The sequence below is a fragment of the Uranotaenia lowii genome, chromosome 2 (genome assembly GCF_029784155.1).
Source record: "Uranotaenia lowii strain MFRU-FL chromosome 2, ASM2978415v1, whole genome shotgun sequence".
NCBI classification, from domain to species: domain Eukaryota; kingdom Metazoa; phylum Arthropoda; class Insecta; order Diptera; family Culicidae; genus Uranotaenia; species Uranotaenia lowii.
This window is the reverse complement of record NC_073692.1, coordinates 134,767,764-134,789,836: the sequence shown is the minus strand read 5'-3', so window position 1 is coordinate 134,789,836 and position 22,073 is coordinate 134,767,764. Positions and strand designations below refer to the sequence as shown.

General features: G+C 32.6%; 1 protein-coding gene across 1 annotated transcript in view; it reads left to right on the top strand.

Annotated features, from left to right (window-relative positions):
• Window positions 1-22,073, top strand: part of LOC129747602 (uncharacterized) — a 70,532-nt gene that overhangs the window by 24,378 nt on the left and 24,081 nt on the right. Inside the window, exons 2-3 of the mRNA XM_055741895.1 lie at window positions 16,502-16,840; window positions 16,942-18,895. Coding sequence (XP_055597870.1) covers window positions 16,502-16,840; window positions 16,942-18,895 — 2,293 coding nt within the window. The remainder of the gene's footprint in view (window positions 1-16,501; window positions 16,841-16,941; window positions 18,896-22,073) is intronic.

Below are 22,073 nucleotides of genomic sequence, written 5' to 3'. Positions count from 1 at the left end.
TTTTATGATACAAACTCACGCCTTTTACTGCGTTTCATGGATTCAGACTCAATCTTCTCCACATGAATAGCAACACATTATAAGATCTAATTCGTGAGTTAGCGAATCGTTTAAGCCAGTTGTGAGCAACCTTTTAAAGCAACGAGCCAAATTGAAATTTGAAAACACTTCGTCGGGTCGCACTCAAAATAATATTTAAGATTTAATAGTTAGCAGAACAATATGCTATTTTTTTATAAAGACACATTTTTGACGATAAACAAAAGAAAATAGAACGAATTCATGTTTTTAAAGGAAACAGAAATTTAACACATATTAGCCAAAATTTAACTGGTTCCTGCATAACTGAATCATGATCATTTTTTCATGATTTTAATTTTTTAATTGATCTTAACTATTTCACTGATCCTTCTTTCAAACAGAGACATCGTTTGTTTCCCTTTTTTTTATAAAAAAAAAAACAAAAGTTCTTGAGGACTTTTTGTAATTCGAAGAAGATTTGAACCCTTTTATAGGAGAAAAACCTCTTTTGTTTTAACTGATGCTTCTATTCGTCATCACTTCAGTTTAAAATGAAATTATGGAGCTTGATCTCTGGGAAAATTTTGAGTGCGAAAACCATATTTTTTTTAAATCACTGTCTTCCCAGAGTTCAATGTTGAAATTTGTAGTCTTAAAATACCCAGCAAACATTTTTGTAGGTATATTTCTCAACAAACTTTGCTATACGTTTCATATACATTATAAAATCATCTTATATAACTCGAAAAAACAGCATTTACGTACTAAAGGGGAGGCAATATACATACATATTTTTAACTTCTGGCTTATGCGATAAGTGTTGTAAAAATTGGACGGTATACAACACCTTTTACCGCACATCCTGACAGTATGCGAGAGAGCGCAAGTTTTGCTCTCAATGCATGCAAACCGTTGCCTGCGACAATATTTGCTGCTTCTCTCATTGGACAGTTTAACCAAATGGACCCTCTGATTTTTAGAAATCTGGTTGCACTCGTTGCACTGCTAATCGCAGAGAGAACAACAAGGTTATTTTCTCGCTTGAATCCCGCACGCGGGAGACAAATTTGCAAACATGGCGCAATTTTGTCATATCCGAGTCGGTAGACTTTAACTAACCATTTTTACGATCATTTACTTGGTTTGGTAGGAATTACGATTCGCATTAACATTGTTAACGAGTTGAGCTGACATTTCTAATGCGATGTTATGTTTGCTGGGTATTTTTTCAGTGCACATTTTTGAAAAAAAAAATTCACAATTCAAATTTCTTCCTCGAAGACCAGATTAAAAAAAAACGCTTAAAAAACTATATTTTCATATGACGTTCCGTTGTGCAATGTTGTTAAAATCACAGAAAAATTTATAATTTCACAGATTTTTAAGCAAGTTTGATCAAAGTACAGTTAACATACATAATTCTAGATTTTTTTTAAAGTTTTATAAATTTTCATGAATTAAATTTAGTTGCTACTGGGATAAACTTTTTTAATCTAATTCATTAGAATCTTCTGACTATATTAATGTCGAATGCCTATTTTCAAGCAAAATTAGTCAATTTATCGATGTTCGCAATGAACTTTCTATGAAAATTCGTAAACTAGCATCACAAATAATCGTCACAAAATTTTTGGGTCAAATTGAAGTATTACAAATTTCGAGTGAGCTTTCATTACGTCGTATGAAAGATCTTAAGAATTCACAGAAAACTGCAGAAGAAGTTATCAAAACAACATTAACATTTGTCTTTTACATACACAATATTTTGTCCAGGCTATAAATATTATAAATGAAAAGAAGTTGCGACTAGTTTATGTCAGTTTTTGTGTTTGTTCGTAATAAAACTTTTTGTGTACATTTTGTTTTATACGTTTTTTTGTTGTTTTGTTTTTCTGGGTTTCCATCACGTAAACGGGCCGGACAAATCCAGGCTATTTTTCTAAAAACCTGGCAAAAAACGGTCATTTCATTCCAAAATTTCGACTAAAAATCCGAGCAATACCCTGGCAAAATTTGTCAAAACAATTTTTCAGATTCCAAATCGGATTTCAAGCTTTCGGAAATTTTGCTTAAAACTTTAACCTAGATAATATAGTTTGAAAAAAAAAAATCATATTTTTTACATCACTTAAAGAATTTTTTAAGAATTTTATATTGATGATTTTAATTTATTTTATTAATTTGTGGAAGACTGCAAAACAACTCGTCTATTGCTTTATAAAATATCTCAAATTCCATTTATCTCAAATTTATTATGAAATTTCATCACATTTCTCTTGTTTTGTGGAATCTGGAAAGATAAACAAAAATTAAACATCTATTACTTTTTTGTCATAACCAGATGTAAAAATTATTCGCTGTCTCCGGGAAAGTTGATCGTTGAATTCAAATCTTTATTTTTTAAATATTTGCGAGGCTCTATTTTTTACCAAAAGAGTGCGCAAAATTCAATAAATGAATTTTCACCAGTTCTGGAGATAGCTCGAACACCTGAGCTGCTAGAAAACTAGCGCTCTCAAATTATCATAAATTAGTTCCTTAGTTTTAAGCCCTCGAAAAAATGTTAATTTGGTTGTCATGTATAATTTTACAAAAATAAATCGATCCTTTTCCAGTTTTCTCTTGTTAAATTTTTCTTAAGTATTGCTGTTGTCAGCTGTTTGTCAAAGAGTTGCCAATTGTATGGATTGTTAGATTGTTAGATGAAACTAACTAGATAAATTCAATTGAGAAAATGAATTTAAATTTTGAAAACAACACAGCTCTAGCTCACATTTTCACCAACTATTCGATTTCTGTCCACCTTTCGTTTTTATTAATCTCTAAGACCCACTTTTTCGGTAAATCGTGTATAAAAGTTAATGTAAATAGCCTACAAAACTAAAAATATATCAATTGATGTAGACTCTAAAGCATGGGTGGCCAACATTTTCAACAGGCGGCCAAATTTCTGAAATAAGATTGGCTGGCGGGCTAAAAAAAAATTTGTTCTAGAAAAAAAAATAAACAGATTTTTGCAAACGCTATAAAAATATTTGCCTAGGCCACATCGAGTAAAGATTAAGCTTGCCAGATTGCCTGGATATTTAATACAAAAATTAGGAAAAGTCCGGTCCGTCTCGGATACCCAGATTTCATTCAAAAGTGCTCTGATGCCAAATCGAACAAAAAAAAATCAAATTTTATTGTACTTTTTTTTAGTTATGCATCCAAAAAGAGAATTTTCGATTAAGTTTTAAAAAAACTAATCATGAAAGGTTTTGTGGAAGACTAAAACAAGATTTGAAATCTACTGATTACTTTTAATAGGCATTTTTTTTTATCAATTTTTGTTGCTATTTATTTGCTATTGATACTGCCTGGAGTTTTTGTCGACAATTTTTAAATCAATTGCCTGGATTTTACCAGGTTATGAGATGAAAATAGTCCGGATTTTTTTCAAGTCAAAATTTTGCTTAAAAAAAGTCGTCCGTCTGAGAGATTTGTCAGTACCAAACCGGTTCTAGTCGAGTTTTACTATCCAACTGTAAAATCTGTCTAGTTTTTCTTTATTGATGTTCATGATGAATGCTGAATTTATTTATGTTCATAAATACAGAGCAAGGTGCCAGAAAACATATATTTAGATTTATGACACGAATGCCACGAAGATGGTAAAGTGTAACTAATAAAACTTAATAATAATAAATATATTTAGATTTGGTTTAATTCTCCTAAATTAATCCTTTTCTGTTTAAGTTTAGCAAACAATAACAAATTGAAAAAAATTACAAAGCAAACTTTTGATGCTGTATAATTATTGCAAAATTATTGAAAATTGCAAATGTACGAAAAATGTATGGAAAATGACCAAACACAACAATTCAAAGGCGTGTTTTCTCGAAATTAGTTTTTATACACTTTTTCCTCTTTGGATTATATCACTTCGAAGAGATTTTCCGATCTTTGTTTTGAATTTAGTTAAAAAAGATTGAGATATATTTTTCCAAATGATATACGCAGACCAAGGAAACCGATCCATTCTTAGAACATGGCTTTTTCAAAAAGAGCTTCGCAAACCGCAAAAAGTTGATCGCGGGCCTTATATGGCCCGTGGGCCATGGTTTGGCCACCCATGCTTTAAAGCATTACACTTTTTTATGCCAAGGAATCAATCCAAAAAGTCCGAGTCCATAAATCGATCCAAGATCGACCATCCTTGTCCTAACAATTCTACTTTGAATTTCATAATTCGCGGAAAAGCCATTAATTGAATAATATAATAAAAAAAAGCATTTAAAAAATTCACTCAAATTTTTCAAAACTAGCACAAATCGAACGAGTATAATACTGATGAAAAATACATGGAAGAATGTTAAACTTATATGTATTTTAAGCCAATCAAATCAAACAATTAAAAAAATCATCATTGCTCATTTTTAATCATTTTAAAAACATGACCTTTTTATTCACCAGGATGGCTGTTTATGCATCTTAACCATAAACATAAAAACCAAAAACAAGTAAGGAAAAATGTTTTTCAACAATTTTTAATAAAATTCAAATGAAAATCATACTACTTTTTCATTGCCGACAGCACAGAGGAACGTCTTAAATTTTCTTATATTATAGATATCAAATTGTTTATCATCTATGTTGAAGACTGCAAAACGTTTTATTTTCGGATATATCTGAATTGAAATTTCTTTGAAATTTGGTCCAATTCATGTATTTTCGTAGAATTGTATGAAAAATTAAATAGAAAACTTATGTAACTCTTTATTTTCAATGTCTGTTACATATTACTGTTTTAAAAAAATATTTATTGCGTTTTTTTATCTAAAAAAAAATGATTAAAATTCAATTCCATTCGCTCAAGAATGAAGAGAATAAAGTTTGAAAATGAAGATATTTCATTATTTTATTTCGGAACTTAATTTAGATTTCAAAACAAAATTCTTGGATCACTACTCACAATGAGAAATTAATTTCAAGGTTGATAAAGACATCGCGATATTTTAGAATCATTTAAGTGTCATATATTTGTTTTTCGATATGAGAATTATCAAAATTTCGTCATGATAACCTTGCGTTGATATGAAAAAGCTCACAAAAAAAGAAAGTATCTTATTATTTTCTACAACTCAACAACAAGTGTATTATATTAATTTATAATTTGACATATAAAACGAGAGATTCCTTAATGAGCTATAATAATAAATATAAAAAATTTGATTTTTTTAAAATACACCTCAAATTAAACTCAATGAGATCAAATTAAAGGAAAAAAGGTAGTGTGCCGCATTCTCTTCACCCCCCCTCTTATCAAACTCTTTCAAAACGAACGTTTGTTCACTAGATATAAAAGTTTTTTTATTTGATCGATTTTTCAAAATTTGTAAAATCCCGATATGCTCGTTCAAGTATTAAATAGATTCAAAAGAAATACATACAAAACCTTCGCTTTACGCTAAAATTTAAAAAGTTGCACTACATTTGAATTTGTGCTTTTTTGTACTTATAACTCGGTAACATAAGTAATTATAAAGTTTCAGGTCTGTCCGAAATTTGTAGAAGTTTCCGGCTAAGGTTTGTTGAAGAAAATGAAGTTGAAAATTCCATAGCTCATTGACTAAAATTTCAAAGCATGGATATACCATAGCATAGCTTAGCATTGGGTGACTTCACACATCATCTGTGAATATATCTATCACCAAAAATTTTCTGGACAGGTACCAATACGGTTTCCTGCAAAGGCATAGAAAAGGAAGTGCATTTCTTCTTATGTTAGAATTTTTGAAAGCTTTCGATAGGTTTGCATATATGTACTAAACTTTTTCATAATGTTTTTTTGAAATGTAATTCCTTGAAATCTGCCGCTGATATGATTTATTCATACTTTTTCAATATAAATTTCTCTTTGGTTTTGCACTTAGACACTTAAAGCGGTAAAATATAAGAGTTGCTTAAAAACTGAACCACCAACTGAAATCACCAACGAAACTTCGTCTTTTCAAATCATCTTTTATCCTTTATTTATGTGTAATGAATTTATTGATAGTAATAATTCTTGGAGCAAGTTCACTCGTGTTGAGAAAATAGAAAAGTAACTCAAAAAAAAATTTCATGATCTGCAACCGTTGAATTTTTTATCAACACTGTTTCTATTCCCTATGATCCGTGTGATGCAAATCCAACTATTTTTGGATTTAATCTTGAAAATTTTAATGCATGGCAAATTTTCAAAAATTTCTTCGTATGTAAAAATATCCACTTTTTTTTTTATCTGCACTGAATGATTCCAAAATAAACTGATTTAAATGCAAAATGTTTTTTTGGAAGAATATGTTTACATGTTCCTCTCACTCCATTCTCAATTTCAACAGAAATGCGCTGTCAAGTTACAATATTTATTCGCAATAACTTACGAATGTAGAATCGGTGTTGCAATTCCTGGGACACATACGACAGCTTGCATGTTATTTGTTTCATTATTATACTGGAAATATCCCAATCGTGTTTCCGCCATCTCTTCCTGGGAAAACCGGAACAAAACCGAAAAAAAATCTCCCCAAATCGGTGGAAACGACGACGAAAAGCAATGCTAGAAACACAGTTTCGTCACTATCCTCCCATACAATCGAGCGCAGGCACATCTTCTTCCGGCTCTCAGGGGAAGTGGTTAAAATGAAAGAATTCATGCTCGATTTTGCTTTCCTTCTATAAAACCATCGAACGACAGGCAGACAGTCGTAGCCGGTCGAGACTTTTATTCTGGTGAAATCTTTATTGTAGCCGATGTTCCGATGCTAAGTAAGGCGAATTTACACGCGCAAGCATTCGGTGTCTCTGAGAGATTCCGACAGGTTCTGGAATCGAGAAAAATTGTAGTGGCACGTGTGCGAATTTGCTCGTTGTATGTTTCTAAAATAAAAGATTTTCGATTTGAAACAAGATCAGTACATTTCACGTGCTGGTTCCAATGAAGATAAGGAGAGAATACTGTGATTACATGTGACAAAAGCTTGTGGAAGCTGTGTACTGAGTTATATAAAAAAACGCATCTTCAAATATAAATATTACTTACTTAGTACTCCTAAGAGCCCAATCTACACTTAAAGAAGAGGATGTAAAATTGCAATGCTAATAGAAGCTATGTAACTCTATGCCATAAATGTGCTGAAACATGCATTGTGCCAAAGATGACATGATTGCTTTTTAACTACTGGAATAACGACTTGAACTCTTGAGCAAAATGATGGATTTCCACTACATGCAAATATTCATGCGAAACAAGATTTTTTTCAGGGATTTTCATCCTATTGGATAATTCATTCCAGAAACAAGAACCTAATAAAGAATGACGACGGAGAGTGAGCATCGATTTTGAAATCTCCTTGTCTTGTGATGGGAAAGGGAGAAGCGAGAATCTGTTTTTTTTTGGTTTCAAAATTTTTCTATTCAAAAGCTTTACATAAACACGCACAGCGCACGACCAATTCTTTCGAGTTTATCCTCACTGGCTACCTGGCACTTGGTCGGTGGTTGTTACCATCCTTGTTGGTTTCTTTCATACAAGTGTCATAGGGTTGTGCTGAGAGGACTATGCCAGCAATCACAAAGCTTATTTTCACCAATCATGGGCAAATGCTGTGCCAATTACGTACACATACCGGTATGCCATGATTGGAGTAGATCCTGAATTGTGCGTGTAGCAACATTCCCAAAGTTCTAATTACTGGTTTTATCGATACATCATAATGGCGCCGTGCACCATTCTCGAGGTCGTTTTCAGAAAACAACTTCTCTCTTCGCGAGTTTTGAAATAAAGTAGAACCCGCTTATCCCATGCATTTGACTTAACAATACATCTTACGTACATCTTACGAGGATATGATGGCTAGCATCTCACAAATGTTAACACCATCAACCCACAGAAAGTGACCCATGCCGTGACCGAAATTCCTAGAAAAAATAAATAAATATGATTTTGGCTGCCGATCTTAGTTTCAAATATTCCCATCAGAACTTTGTTTTGAGATTGCCCACTCGAACTCAAAATTGAGGGCTGCCACTGAAGTGCTGTTTTGAATCAAAGCCACTTAAGTCTGAGTATGAAAAACGGAACGTGTAATCATTTGCAATCATCCAGACGCATATCATCAAAACGCAAAGTTCGGTAAATACATGAATTTTGTTAAATAACAAATTGACGTTTTTCGGTATGTTTATTTTAGACTTTGAACGCTACGAAAAATGTTGATTTGATGATGGGCGCGCTCGCAGTTCCGTCCCGGTATACTATTTCTCAGGTATTAAACAGAGAAAGCAATAGCCTTCACTCCTATTTCACTCCGATAACCTGTCGTTCTTATGGAAATCTGTGTAAGAGTAAAGGACAAGCTTTATTTTTTTTTTTTGCTTGCCCGAGCCCAATAAAACACAACTTTAAGTGGATATTGTATGAAAATGGATATAAAAACAATACCAAAAATACACAATAAAAAGAAAATTTATTCCTTAAACCATATTCCTTTTGACGACCATCACACAAACTCAAAAAAAAAAAAACTTTACTGATATGATCCAAAATAAATCAGAATCAAATTTGCAAATCAATGTTATTTCCGGTGGATTATTAATAAATAGGGTCAAACATACGCGTAAAAATAAAAAAATAAATCAAACATAAAAGAAAATCGCAACAAACGATTTGTTTGCCTAGTTAATAAACATATTTCTGTAAACCAATGCAATAGTTTGGAATCTATTTGTTTTAGATCATTATTCTTATAATAGGAATTTTAAACTCACAAAAAACTGAAATAAACAAGTAAAACTTTTTACGTATGATTATAATTCTGCATGCAAATATAAATTTTTAAAGTTGATTGACATTTCGTACTTCCGACTTTTTGAAAACAATACAGAACATTGTTGTGTTTCCTTCCGGGATATTTTCAATGAACTCGTGGGGGCTGTTTATAAGTGAGGCAAGTTTTTTCCAGAGACGTCCAATTTAAGGAACACATAAAGGGCCACAATTCGGCGCGGGGGCTACAATTAGGAGCATTTCAATCAATAGTTTGATCAGGTTTATCTAAAATTATCAACAGCTTTCAAGCAAGGACATATTTTTCCTGCATTTAGGGCTAGTAAGCAATCATATTTGTCCAAGGACTTTTGAAGGTACACATTACAAGAAGACTTTAATCATGGGAAATCTTGTCAACCATGCCTTAGGGGCCAAGATTGGGTACATTTACCCTAGTTGAAAATGATGATGTCAGAGATAAAATTCTTTTTTCTATCCAACTTCTTACAGTTTTCAAAATAAAAGGTTACAAAAGTTAGATTTCTTTTTCATTTAGTTATAATCGATTCCATAAAGATGAATAAAGCTTCACAATTAAGTAAGTAAAGTAAAGTAAGGGTAAAGTTTTAATGTTTTGAAGAGCAACCATTAGTTTGAAATTTTAAGCTTTTAGTTATCAACGTCAGTTGAAATATAAGGTCCTGGACCTGGAAAGGAAGAATGGTAGAAACTAGGGCTTCCTTATAAGTTAAAAATCTAGATTTTTATGCTTCTGGGAAGATGTTTGCAGAGCATAAATATTGAGAGTTGAAAAACGATAGGAAACTTATAAAAATATTTCGAAAAGTGTCATAAGTTTTATTATAAAATTCCATAAATTTTTTTGAAAATTAAAATAAAATGAAAATTCAGTTTATCGAACTTATCGGTAAATGTTATGTTGTTTTATTAAGAACATTTGAAGATTAAAATAAAAATTCGTTGTTAATTTCTCCTCATTGCTCCTTACTTTCGTTTCGCCTGTAATATTCATTACCTTAAAATGTTCTTATCAAAAGAAAACAATTTTCAGCTATAAGGTCGATTAAATAAAACCACAAACATAACTAACGGTGATTGATTTAATAATTAAACGAAAGTCATATGTAAATGAGAAAGAAAATTTTTTGATGCCTTTGTTTTGATGATCGATTCGGTAGATTTTGGCATATTGAACTCAAATCTTTTGTCATATATGATGATATATGATCTGAAAAAGTAACATTCTACAGTTTTTTTTTAAAATTCGGGGAGACAAGAATTTCTGACATAACTGAAGAAAATTACAATAAATTCATTAAATAAATTTGATGAAGTCTGCAAAGCGATTTGAATCTTGCTTTTATAATCATCTTAAATTCAATTTAGGTAAGACTTCTACATAATATTTTTTTTAAATCTATTGTTTCAAAGAATTGCGAAAAGTAAACAAAAAAAAAACACTTTTTTCGCAGATGTCAAAACTTCTAGAGTTCTTGGAGAATGTAAACTAAAAACCTATGTTTAAATTTTTTTTTGTAATTTTCAAAATTTTTCAGATGATTTTTTTTTTATTTTCAAAAGTTTCAGGGCTCCAAAATTGATCAAAATTGGTTGTAAAATTTTTTGCACATAAGAAAAATATGAATTTCTTTACCTTGTGTAAAATATCAAAACCCTTTCGCTTGTGAAGATGAAGAATAAGAAACACAAAATAAAATTGAAGCCTCAATATGTGTCTTGAAGAATATTTCATATTTGCATAAAATTTTTAATGATATAAACAATTTTAATAATTCTTAAAAAGTTCTCACGAGGGGGGTTAGACCCCAAACCCCCTTCCCCATTGGAAGGCCTTGCACTCTATCAATCGTGTTGAAAATCAACGAAAAAAGAACGATTTACTAGATTGAAAAATAAATACAGACAGAACGAAATTTTTCTATTTGAAGTAGACCAAATGAAAATCATTAATATTTAATCAGCCATGAATTGGATTTAAAACCCATCAAAATGAAAATAAAGATGAACATTTTTTACAACTTTGGGGTTAATTTACGCATTGAATTCTTGATATGAGTTTGCCAAATTTTGATATGTTTGACAATTTTAAAATTTTCAACAACTTTGATTATTATTTATGGCAATTTTGATGATAGAAATTTTAATATTTTTGACAAATTTGACAATTACAGAATCTTATTTCTAAAATTCCAGGCGTAAATATGTACCTACACGAACTATTCTTGCAGGTTTCATCCGATTTGCATGCAATATTTTTTGTTGTGTTTGTTTTCGCGCTGAGCAGAGATAATTTCGAAGATGTTTTTATGGAATTTGATAAATGATTTTTAGTTCTAGTCATTTCTGTTTCAGAATCAAAGCAGCTTAAACATTTTTTTAAGCTCATTTACCTAAAGCTTACCAGATGGTCCGTTTTTATCCAAATTTGCCTGGATATTTAAAAAAAATCTCAGGATTTCTCGGATTTCGATAAAAAAAAGCCCGGATTTATTCACTTTATTGGCAAAATCAAACTCAATCAAAATAGCGATTTTTTTCTTCTAATTTTGCGTATTTGAACGTAATTTTTTAGCAAGTTTTGTTATAATAATCATTTATGGTTTCTGGATGCTTAAAATACAATTTAAAATATGCTCATGTGTTTCGATGAAAAAATTATTCAAGTGTTTTTCTGTTTGATTATTGTTAATAATTTCCTGAACTTTGTCCAAACTTGCTTAGTATTGCCCGGATTATGCTCGGATATTGTTTGGTTTTCAGATAAAATAGTTCAGATAAGCTTGACCCGAATACGTGCGGGAAAAATCTGATAACCTCAATTCAATCCGTTATTTTGGTAATTTTACGGCCCTACAAACAATATCATATTACTCAAGGAAAATAATATATGACGGTATGATATATGACGGTAGAAGTTTTGACATATCCAAAACAACTAAACAGATAACAATGAAATTTTCCATTATAATATCTTCTATTCATATTATGGAATAACACCAAGAGAATGTCTTATTTTCAACTAGTTAGTATAAGGCAACCAAACAATGCACAGTGGTCCAGAACAAACATTTATCGTGACAAAATTAATTACGCAAAATATATACGTTTTAGACATATAATGTCTTCTGCAAAGTTGTTCACAATTATGAGGGCCGTATTTTGAAAGAATAATTTATTAGGGCGTGTCATCCTCCTGGGAATTCGTAATGCTAATTTCTTTCAGGAGCTAGATAGAGCAAAATTATGTTCTACAATGTTGTAGATTTGAACATTTTAACAAACTTTGCTGAACACATAAAAGTCGTACGATGAAACGTTTTCGTTTTATAATTTTTTTAAGATTTACATATTAGAACGTGTCGAAAAAATCAGTTTTTTGACCATAACTTTTACTAGTGAAGTTCTACAGTATTAGTATATTCTAAACAATTGATCAGCATAACAATGCGCACGTTTTTCTCGAAGATTATAGGGAGCTATTGTTTCATTTTCCAAAGTTAGGAGCACAAATGTGTTCAAATTTGACCATTTTTGAGCTGCAATATCTCTGATTTGTGCAAACCTAAAAATCTTAAATTTATTGCAAAATGTAGCTTAAGATATGAATATTCAATGCTGAAAAAATTAGAGATAGGGTTTTCTTTAAATTTGAGATTTATAATTTTGAAAATCGTAATTTCTCATGATTTTTTTATGAAATTTTATCCAATTTTAATCCTTTTTTTATCAGAAACACAACCAGTACCAATACACAAGCCAACCATTACTCGTGATATTGTACAGCTTCTTATTTTACAATTATCTTAAACATTTCATTATTTATAAAAATATTTGGAACAAAATTAACGAAATTCAATTGCTCTAAGAAAATTCAACTTTCTTCAACCAATTTTCCGCAGCTTCAGGCAGTGGAGAAATTTCTCCGACTCTCGGAACGTGATTGATCAATGAAATAAGCTGATCAGAAAGTAATCGGCAACCTTTTGAAGACATCTGTACCAACACGTGAAAAGGATCTATCTCCAAAAGTAAACAAAAACAATTCTCAGTACCTCTTGATAGGCCAACATTTGCACTACTTAACGGTAAAACCCTTTTGAGAAAATAATATTTCGTTACATTAAAAACTCGATTCGAGTAAAGGATCCATAAACATTCTAAAACCAGAACCGCCATCACTTTGATATACATCCTTTATTCAGGAACAATTTTTCGAATGCGAGCATATAACTAAAGTTAAAAAATAAGAAAATAGCAAAGGGTGTATAAACAGGTTAGACAAAATATTACGTGAACTAGGTTCTATCTACGATAGCGCGTTTATTTTTTGTTCATGAAAATTGATGTTCCTCTATTCTAACATATAGAGGATGCTTCTAAAAATCGTTTGTCTTTCATAAAATGCAAAAATTTCAAGTTATTTTTAATTAGCGATTTAAAATAGGCTGTATTTTTTCAAATGCGTTTTTCTCGATTCGCCATATATGGAGATACATCCTTTTCATGTGTTGGTACAGACATCTTCGATGTTTGCAACCCTACTGAATTTGCGTGCATGATGTTCTCTGAAACTCTTATCGATTTGTTCCTTGTTTCCTGGTTAAAATACTTGATAAACCCTGACTTTTCCCAACAGGCATTGAAATAAGCCCATCATCAGTCTCGATTCCTTTGCAAAATAAAGTCGATCTTACTATAAAGAGACTCATGATCTTTCTAGAAAGGTCAACGGATTTAGACAACTTATCCGAATCAACGCTCATCTTTAAGTGGGGCTGCGATGGAAGCTCGAACAACTCGAGGTACAAGCAAGTAACTTTGGATAGCAACGCGGATGGAGACGTTGCAGAATATAATGATTCCCATATATTTGCTTGTTCTTTGGTGCCACTACGTGTAATGAACGGAATTTGTACAATTTGGAACAATGATTATCCATTATCAACAACATTGTGTCGACCAATATAATAGCTTAAAAAGAAACTAGTGCGCTCACACAAAGCGAAGTGGTAAAAATTGAAACAGAGATAAAATCGCTGCGACCATCATGCCGCATATCCTCTATCACCTACAGTTGAATTTTCTTAGAGCAATTGAAGTTCGTTAATTTTGTTCCAAATATTTTTATAAATAATGAAATGTTTAAGATAATTGTAAAATAAGAAGCTGAAGAATTCTAAACAATATCACGAGTAATGGTTGGCTTGTTTATTGGTACAGGTTGTGTTTCTAATAAAAAAGGATTAAATTTAGATAAAATTTCATAAAAAATCATGAGAAATTACGATTTTCAAAATTATAAATTTCGAATTTAAAGAAAAACCTATCTCTATTTTTTTCAGCATTGAATATTCATATCTTAAGCTACATTTTGCAATAAATTTAAGATTTTTAGGTTTGCACAAATCAGAGATATTGCAGCCCAAAAATGGTCAAATTTGAACACATTTGTGCTCCTAACTTTGGAAAATGAAACAATAGCTCCCTATAATCTTCGAGAAAAACGTGCGCATTGTTATGCTGATCAATTGATTAGAATACACTAATACTGTAGAACTTCACTAGTAAAAGTTATGGTCAAAAAACTGATTTTTTCGACACGTTCTAATATGTAAATCTTAAAAAAATTATAAAACGAAAACGTCTCATCGTACGACTTTTATGTGTTCAGCAAAGTTTGTTGAAATGTTCAAATCTACAACATTGTAGAACATAATTTTGCTCTATCTAGCTCCTGAAAGAAATTAGCATTACGAATTCCCAGGAGGATGACACGCCCTAATAAATTATTCTTTCAAAATACGGCCCTCATAATTGTGAAAAACTTTGCAGAAGACATCATATGTCTAAAACGTATATATTTTGCGTAATTAATTTTGTCACGATAAATGTTTGTTCTGGACCACTGTGCAATGATTAACTTGTTATTTTTAAACGTTAATAATGTATTGAGTTAGTTTGAGGAAAGAATCATATCAACTTTATGATTTCATCAGAACCTCTTCAATATAAAAAAACAAATTGGAAAATAAGGTAACGTTCGATAATCTCCACTTCTTTTTTTGTGCTCAAAAACTTAATAGAATTAAGAATATAAATAGAACTATCATTCGTAATTTGATCCAACACTCAGAAGTCAAAAACAGAAATTTGATTCAATAACATCCTCGAACGCAAAAAGCTTGAGAAATTTAAATTTAAGTCTCGTAAAAATATGATCCAACATTCAAGAGAATGAAAATGAACACTTCTATCATCATTTTGGCGAAAAAAGAAAAAAAGCAACAGCTTAAAATAACGACACATTTCAACAAAACATTCTTCGGGCACTTATCGTAGGGTTAATAAAAACATATCAGTTTCTAGGAACCTCTGTAAATGAAGAAAATAATTTAAAACGGAAGTTAGATTATTTTTAAGTTTATCCCAAAAGATATTCACTCTGGACTTTCACCGGAAATCAATCGTCTTCGATAATTTATGCCCCTGGAGGTAGGCACTACCAATAACATATCTATGAATAAAAGGCCGGAACAAATACCAAATTTTTCTTTTGTTTCCCCCCCTTCGGTTTTTTCCGAAAACCCAGAAGTGGTATTTTATTGAAAAATTTGATAAATTCTTCGAAAATTCAAACAGTTTAAAGGACACAAGTCGAACTATAGAATGTATTTGAGATATTTTCAAATTTTCGATCTTAAATACCTAATTTGAATTTTAGATTTCGTGCAAAAAGGTTAATATGGGGAATTCGATTTAAAAAAAATAGTAGGAAGCCTGACTTTAACGAGTTAAATTGCTATAAAATATTTGCGAAGCAAAGAACAACGCCCTGATCCACGTTCAAGATTATGTAAGTTGTTAAGGAACACTTAACATAATATGACAGAAATATAACGAAAATTGTCCAAAAACTGTCTCAATTCACCCTATTTTACGGTACCAGTCCAGTTTCATGAACAAAGATCACTATTTATCTTCTTTTATATATCTGCACATTATTTTTGCGAAATTTAAAGACTCAACAAAGTAAGCCGGGTCAGCTAGTATAAAATATATAATTTGTGAGGTCGAACATAAAATTAACCCACGAAAAATAACACATGTTTAGTGCTTTAGTGTTAATCTTTTAGTTTTATTATTCTTGTTAGATTTCAGCTACATCAAAGATCATAAAAAACTTAAACTAAACTTGCTCCTGTAAATGCGAAAAAATTATAAAAAAATACTTTTTCAGGAAACCGTCAAACTTTAGCAAATGGTTCAAGGTCGAACTTCGGACCGAATGTTAAAAAGGTATTTGATAAACGAAAAAAAATTCTAACTAATGATATTGAACAACGCACAGTATTCATAAAATGTGAAATGTGTTCCTTTGAACCGAATCAAAGCCGAAAGGAAAGTTCCACTTCCATATCCCTCAAAAAATTGAATGATAGCCAATTGTAACGCGATACTTAAAAGCAGATTAGCTCCCATGTAAACCGAGCCACATCGAAGCATTTGCTCGTTTACTAGTCAAGTGACATGTGGTTTTTAATTGGATTTGATCGATTATGTCCCTTCTACACTTGACGGTGTAAATATCACCATCCTCTGCCATGTTTTTAATGTACGCCTTTTTTGGTTCTGTTTCACTTACAGATGTCTCAATCAAACTTCAAGCGGTCCCAGAGTCGGGTGTGGTACGGAAATGGCCCACCACAGGATAATCCAGCCTATTCCAGCAGCGGTTTGTTCGGGATTAGTGGAAGTGGATACTATTTCCAGGGTGCGATTAGGGCACCACTAGGTGGGAGGCTGAATCTGCCTAGCAGTTTTCCGGAACTGGATGAAGAAGATGAGCTCAGTCTGCAGCGAACGCCGGAGAAACAGGCGAATGGAAATGTGAGCAGCAGCAGCAGCAATAATAGCAGTACAAGAAGCGCTACTAATCTTAATTGGAATGGACGTCAGGGAAGCCCCGCTAGTCATAAGAGTCAGGTAAGAGGAGAGGAATTTGATTTTGATTTGTTTACTCGATTATAAAAATAGGGAGAGAATAGTAAGCCAAATATCTGACATTTTTCTTATGTTTCAACCAGGACTCTGGATTCTCTGACACCGAACTATCGCCAAACATGGCGTCTACGAGCCGAAATCGAAACGAAAACCTTTCCACACCGGATAAGTTAACGCCGAAACGAACGATCAACGAACAGCTGTTCCAGCAACGATCCCCGTCAATCGGCAGTGAAGCCCCTACTCCACCAACAGTGATCCGAAGACCTGCTCCACAATCGGAACACTCTCGCCCCGATGCTCCCATCCGTAGGATATCGTACAGTAGTGAGCCCAGTTCACCTGCTCCAAGCGAAGAGGATCTGATGGCCAAAATAGATAGCATCAATTTTAACAACACATCACCTTTAATCGATTCTAGTCATACGAGTGCTGAAAAGCCAGCCAAATCGAGCGAGGAGGATGAATCTCCGAGCTCTTCAACACCGTGCCAATGTCCCACCCGAAGTAGTGGAAGCTCTCTCAAAAGAGGCAGAGTCATTACGAAGTGTGTGCTTCGTGTAAAACGCGATCTAAGCAATCAGCTTCGTGATTCCGACGAACAAATGATTTCATTGGACAGCAGTGAACTTTCAAATATCCTTAACAAAACACTTTCGAATGAAGATAACCTAGCTGCCCTCAAAACCCCTAAAAGTATACTTAAATCCTCGGAGAGCTACAACAATGAAACTGTGGTGTTCGGATACGTTTCTCCGGAGCATGCCACATGGAAAGATCGAGATCCCGATAGTATACCTACGAGAGACAAGGAGTTACCAACTTACTCAGAACTGTACCCTAACGGAACTTCAACACCCATAATGTACCCACCCAAGTTCTACCGATCGCTTCCACAAACTCCAACAAGAACCCAGCGATCACCCATGAAACTTCGACCGACCAAACTGATCGACAACTTCTACGAGGAACCTCAGCATGACGTTACCAATCGAATATCCACCGGAGACGATCTAAACTTCACCCATTACGAAAATCCTCTCCTCAACGGCCACACCCCAGCCGTCCAGTCCTGGCTCGATGGACTTCGTTTTTCCTACCAAAGTGAAGTTATGTCAATCCTGCAGACCAAATCTATCAGCACCGAAGCTGGCCGAAATCTCAAAATGACCTCGGCAACCGCCGTCAAACTAATCCGGCACCTCCAAACCAAAGTCATGACCCTGCAGGGAGAATTCGAACGGGTCGAAAAAATATTCTCCTCGATCAAACGCTACCAGCAGCAGCTGGAGGAGGACGACGACGAAGACGATGACGAGAAGGAAATCTACCAGCAGGTGGCCCCCATAGTCCTCAACTTGGCCAACAACATCTACGACTTCGTGCAGAAGCAAAAATCCAACGACTACTTCGGAAAGGAGAAAGCAGATCTGAAAAAGTTCCGCGAAAACACTCAATCCCTAGTGGATATGACTACAGATCTTAGGATAGCCTCTGCCAACGGCGAAGACTTTGACTACCGATCCGTCGAAGAAGAAATCCAAATCATCAAACGGTACTTCCTCATAACAACGAGGCTAATCTTTAAAAACCTGGTTAAAGTGATTGTAGACGCGATCGAGGACTCTCGGTGCGACCTAATGCTTCGATCCAACCTCTCCTACATCGCTAACCTATCAAACCTCGACTACCAGGGCCTAGCATCCCTAAACGACGCCTTCATCTCGAACGGAGCCGTTCGAGCACTGCTAATCGTCTGTATCGAGTCCAAGTTCTCCTCAATACGAGCTCTCGCTTTGAGAGCCTTGGCAACGGTTTGTTCTACCACCGAAACGATCCGGCAGCTGGAGAAAGCTGACGGAATAGAGGTTCTTCGGGATATTCTCTCAGATCGAAGGTCGGCCTCGGAACGAGCCGAGCCGGAACTGAGGGAGGCGGTGTCGGTTCTAACGCAGATTACCGCTCCCTGGCATGGCGAGGATCACCGCATCGATGGGCTGAAGCAGCATCTGCACGCCATCGTAGAAGCCGTGACTGGTGAGTTGAAGTTCGAAATGTGTTCTAAACTTTGCACATTGACGAAACACTTGTCAAGGGTAGGAGTAGGTACTAAGATATTTTGGAAATTATATGATGCCATAGTTTTGACCTTTATTGCGTTTACACCCACGCGTGGCCACTGTATTTTTTTATCATCAAAAACTTTCTGCCACTTTATACAGGAGAATCTGCTCTTTTCAACACATTATTATGAAACAAATCCTTCAGGGAGTCTAGCAAAAAAAAGGGAAAAATAAACGTACCGAGAATTTTTTCGATTTTTTACATAAAATTCCTTAACTGTTTTGTTTTGTTAACTGTTTTGAAAATATGAATTTTGAAGCTTGTATAAACAAATAAAGGACCGCGTAGACGTAGAAATCTGAGACTCAAAACACTTTGGTTCGGCATTCTCAATCTCAGAAACAACTATACATCAGCGCCGTAGGAGGAATCTTCTCAGGGGAAAAGAAGGAGGGGGGGATTGGTTGAAAGATTGATTTTTTTTGGTAAAAAATTTTAATCAAACAATGCAAGAATTAAAAAAAATGTTTGTATTATTTGATGGATGATCCATTTTAAAGTACTCTTACGTAAATAGTTTTCTATTAAATCGTCACTTTTGTAAAAACGCTTTAAAATCTACGTTTGTATAATAAGTTACAAAAAATGAACGTTTTTTTCATGGCTTGATGAAATCTTTGAATTTGCTCTAGAGTCTGGTAGGATAAGCTCATTTGATTTGAGTACAGAATCAATTTTTTTAAAAGAAAGTCTTCAATTTAAAACTAGTTTAATCTACCAAGAAGATTTCAATCATCGCAGAAAGTAATTAAAATGTTCAAAAGTAAAAGTAACAGATTAACATTTTGCGGTTCAAATCTGTTTTTCGCAATCTTGATCCAAATTTAAGATTGTAGTTGGAAATTTGAGTTTTACAAACCTGTAAATTTAAATTTTTTTGGCAATACACCTAGAAAAACTTGAATTCCCTGCAGATTTTTATGCGTGATGATGATATGATAATTTAATTTTATTTTTTCAAAACAAATTCCATAATTAAAATGTGTTGATGTTTTTTTTAACAAAATTCAGGTTTTGACTTTTTTAAAACTTGCTTAAGAAACTCAAATGCAAATTAATATTTGTGATTTACAGGTGAATCTTTTTACAAACTGACTTTGAAATAATTTGAAATTTAGAAATTGAATTACCAATATAAAATATAAATTGCAATCTCTTGTGACTTGAATTTCTCGACAAAATAGTCAACTTGATATTTTTCTTGGGATTTTCTTCGAGCTGAATTGGATGAAAGAGCTGAATCAAAATCTTAATTTTAAATAATAACTCTGATTCCGAAGTTTCAACCTGAATTCATTTGCATTTTGCACAATCCCACATCCCACAATTCCCCATCAGAAGATAAAATTTGAGAAAAGAAGTGAAATTTGTTTCAGAACCCTCAATTATGAATCTGTTATTCAAATTAAGAAGTTTTGGGTTTCAATCTAAATTTAAAATTTCGAAAAAAAATAATACGACATGAGGATCTTAATTAAAATATGAATTTCGAATCATAATTCAAAGTTTTCAGTTCTGATTCTCCATTTTAAAGCTTTGTTACTTTTTTATTCTGCCTCAAATTTATGTTTAAGAACTTCGAATCAAAATATTTAACAAAAACTTAGGATAAGTTCTAGTTTTTATTCATTTGGAAAATTATTATTTGAATATTGAGAGTGCAAATAACTTTCGTATGTATGAAATGCAAAATTAAATTAAAACATGGTTTATAAAAACCAGGATTTCAAAACATAATTTATTTAACATTTGACCTGAAAATCAAGAATATTTAGCTTGGGGATTGGAGTTTTAAAGGATTATTATTAGTAAAAAATCGAAAAATTGACACTTGTACTTGTTTGTTATGCTTCAAAACAAAGGTCTTCTAGACTTCTCGATGGATTTCTTCCGTGATTAAGGTTATGAATAAAAGTGTTGAATAAGGGACAGTCTCCTTTAAAATACGGAAAATTTTCAGAGATGTATTTTTTTTACTTCTTGATACATACATCTTAATACTTATGATCTCGAAATGGTGGCTTAAGCCACATTTCTTTAAAGATGTTTAAAATTTAAATTTAGCTAAAAAAAGACTTATTTTCTTAATTCAAATTCTTATTTTCACTCGAAATTTTGTTTTCCAATTAAATTTAAATGATTCAGTAAGGCTTTTCAAGAGTAATAATCCTTATTTCAAAACGAATGACAGAGCCCCGAAAACTAATCCAAGGTTCAGAATTCTGCTACAGTTAAAAAAAATTCACATGTTTATAGAAGTTTGATTCGGAATATTAAATTTTTATTCGATATTGTCACTTGTTTCGAAGGTTTTGGTTCCCTGTTTTCAAAATCAAAATTATTTTTTTGTATTCATTTTTCGGAGTCTGTAGTTTGGGATTCTTGATTTTCAGTTCGAATCATAAGAAAAAAAAAAATGAAATACTGTTCTGCAATTCTGATTCAAATATGGTTTTGCATTTCGTTCAAAATTTATTATTTTCAAAACTACAATGCATTTTTACTATTCAGATAATAGTTTTTCGAACATGAAAAAAAGAAAATTAGAAACCATCCTGACTCTTTGTTCACTTTTCAGATACGAAATTCTCAAACTCAATTCTAGTAAAAAATATAAACTTAACAGAGCTTCTTACTGGCGATCCAGAATTAAAAATTCAGAATCAGATCGATTCGAAACTCAAAACTATTTTTTTGTTTGGATTCACAAGTCTGATTTTAAAATAAAAATTGAAACAATGAATTCAGATTCAAATCTTTAACATAAGACTTTCAATTAAAGATTCATGCTTGAGGGCCCCTTAAACAAATTTCACTTCTTAACTCATATTGAAAATTCTGACCTACAATTTAGATGCAGAATTTTTTTTTTGTAAATTTCAGAAATCGTTTTGAAGATCGCAAACAGAATGAAAATTAAAATTTTGGATTCAGGTTAAAAAAAGAGATTCAGTATAATTATTCAAAATTCATATTTAGATTCGGCTCAGAAATGCGTTTAGTTTTAAAAACATCAAAATGAATATTTCGTAAGGAGATTTAAACAGCAGGTAATCGTAGACTGATTATATTGGTTGTCGGGTAAATCAAA